Genomic DNA, 2,033 nt, shown 5'->3' on the forward strand with positions numbered 1-2,033 from the left:
AAATGCAATATTGCTAAGGAACCTTAGTTGTACGCACCCATTGGGGAGGCTCAAAGATGGGGTTCTACCTTTTCCGTTCTGTCCCAAAACATTCCTTATCCCTGTCATGGTCATTGCCAGGTTATCCAGGCCGAGGGTCTGATCCGCAACAAGAGGGGGCTACTAGGTTGAAGATAGGGGCTTGTGTCTTGTCCGCCTGTGTGAGTAACAGACCAACTGTTATAACAAACAAGTCCCGAATGTCAGTGGCTGAACCAAGTAGAGGTTCAAGTCGAACTCATCTGATTCAGAGACACCGGGTCCTTCTGCTGTGTGGCCCCACCATCCTGGGGTTGGGGGGGCGGGGGGGAGGGAGTCAGCATTCTCTACCAGCACCTCTTTATCAAAGTTTCTCAGCGTTGGCCCTACTGACATTTGGGCGGATGGCTCTTTGCTCTGGAGGGCTGCCCTGTGCCTGGAGAGATATTTAGCAACATCCCTGGTCTCTACCCAGTAGTTTCAGCGGCACCACTACCAGTCCCCCCTCCCAGCTGTAACCACCGAAAATGGCTGCAAACATTGTCTCACGTCCGCTGGGGAGGGTCATCATCGCCTTTCTTCTGTCAGCTGGCAGACAGAGGAAGATGGGAGCATGAAGGCTTGCTTGGGATGTTATTTTTGTGGGGGTGGTTTTTTTTGAGCCAGAAAATGAACACCATTTCCGCCCAGATTCTATGAGTCATCGTGTGTGTGTGTGCGTGTGTGTGTGTGTGTGTGTGTGTGTATGTCTGTTAATCCTCGCCTAAGGATATTTTTTCCATTGCTTTCAGAGATAGTGGAAGAGAGGGAGGGAGAGAGAGAGATGAGAGACACATAGATTGGCTGGTTTCCTCCCACATGCGCCCCACAAGGGGTGCAAGGAGTGAACCAGCAACCCAGGTATATACCCTTGATCGGGAACTGAACTGTGATCTCCCGGTTCATAGATCAACGCTCAACCACTGAGCCATGCCAGTCGGCCAATATATATATATATATACTAGTTGTTTACATGTGCATATGGTTTAACTTTTCCAAGAATCAAGACATCCCCTCCTGTTTTGTCTTCTGTTCTTCAGATAGCAAGGCTCCCTGTGTCTTCCCCTTCATCTACAAGGGGTCTGTTTACTTCTCTTGCACCAAAAAAGGTAGCCTTTCGCCTTGGTGTGCAACCAAAGCGGTGTATGACAGACACTGGAAGCCGTGCTTGGTGGAAGGTGAGTGGAGCCACCCGGTCCCATCAGCGGGTTTCTGTACATCATGGGCTACAAAAGAGACAGTGTGCGTGTACGTATATTCTACAGACAGGTTATAATATACATGTGTGCATGGAAAATGCTCTGGGAAACTAACCATAATGCTAATGATGGGTAATAACGTTCACCAAATAGCTCTCTGGATGGAGGGACTGTAACCAGTCGATCATTGTATTTTGTCTCTTTCTTAATTTTCTAAATTAATAAGAAAAAATAGGAAGATTCTGTTGATGTTCTTTTTGCTAAGCCTCCCCCAGGGATATTTTTTCTATTGGTTTCTAGAGTGTGGAGGGGCGGGATTGGGGCGGGGGGGACGGGGGAGAGAGAGAAACATTGATGTGTCTTTCTCACATCGATTGGTTGCCTCCTGCATGCTTCCCATACAGATTACCCACGATGTATCTTCCCCTTCATCTATCGGGGAAAGTCCTACAGCAACTGCATCACGGAAGGCAGCTTCTTTGGAAAGCTGTGGTGCTCAGTCACCTCCAATTATGATGAGATGAAGCAGTGGAAATACTGTGAAATCAATGGTGAGGCACTGGAGCCAGGAGGGGGTGCGCAGTGGAGAGTGGAAGTCAGTGGTCCTCATGACGGGATGGTGGCAAGGTGGAGAGCTGAGCACTATTCTAGGACCCAAGGGTCTTCTTTTTTATAAATATATATATTTTTTTATTTATTTCAGAGAAGAACGGAGATGGAGAGAGATAGAAACATCAATGATGAGAGAGAATCATTGATTGGCTGCCTCCTGCATGT

The 2,033-nt window shown here is 47.9% G+C and overlaps 1 protein-coding gene across 1 annotated transcript in view; it reads left to right on the forward strand.

Moving 5' to 3' along the window:
* The window catches only part of ELSPBP1 (epididymal sperm binding protein 1), an 18,899-nt gene that overhangs the window by 5,836 nt on the left and 11,030 nt on the right, over window positions 1-2,033 (forward strand). Inside the window, exons 2-3 of the mRNA XM_006769956.1 lie at window positions 1,098-1,235; window positions 1,661-1,807. Coding sequence (XP_006770019.1) covers window positions 1,098-1,235; window positions 1,661-1,807 — 285 coding nt within the window. The remainder of the gene's footprint in view (window positions 1-1,097; window positions 1,236-1,660; window positions 1,808-2,033) is intronic.

This window comes from Myotis davidii, unplaced genomic scaffold (genome assembly GCF_000327345.1).
Source record: "Myotis davidii unplaced genomic scaffold, ASM32734v1 scaffold464, whole genome shotgun sequence".
Lineage (NCBI taxonomy): Eukaryota > Metazoa > Chordata > Mammalia > Chiroptera > Vespertilionidae > Myotis > Myotis davidii.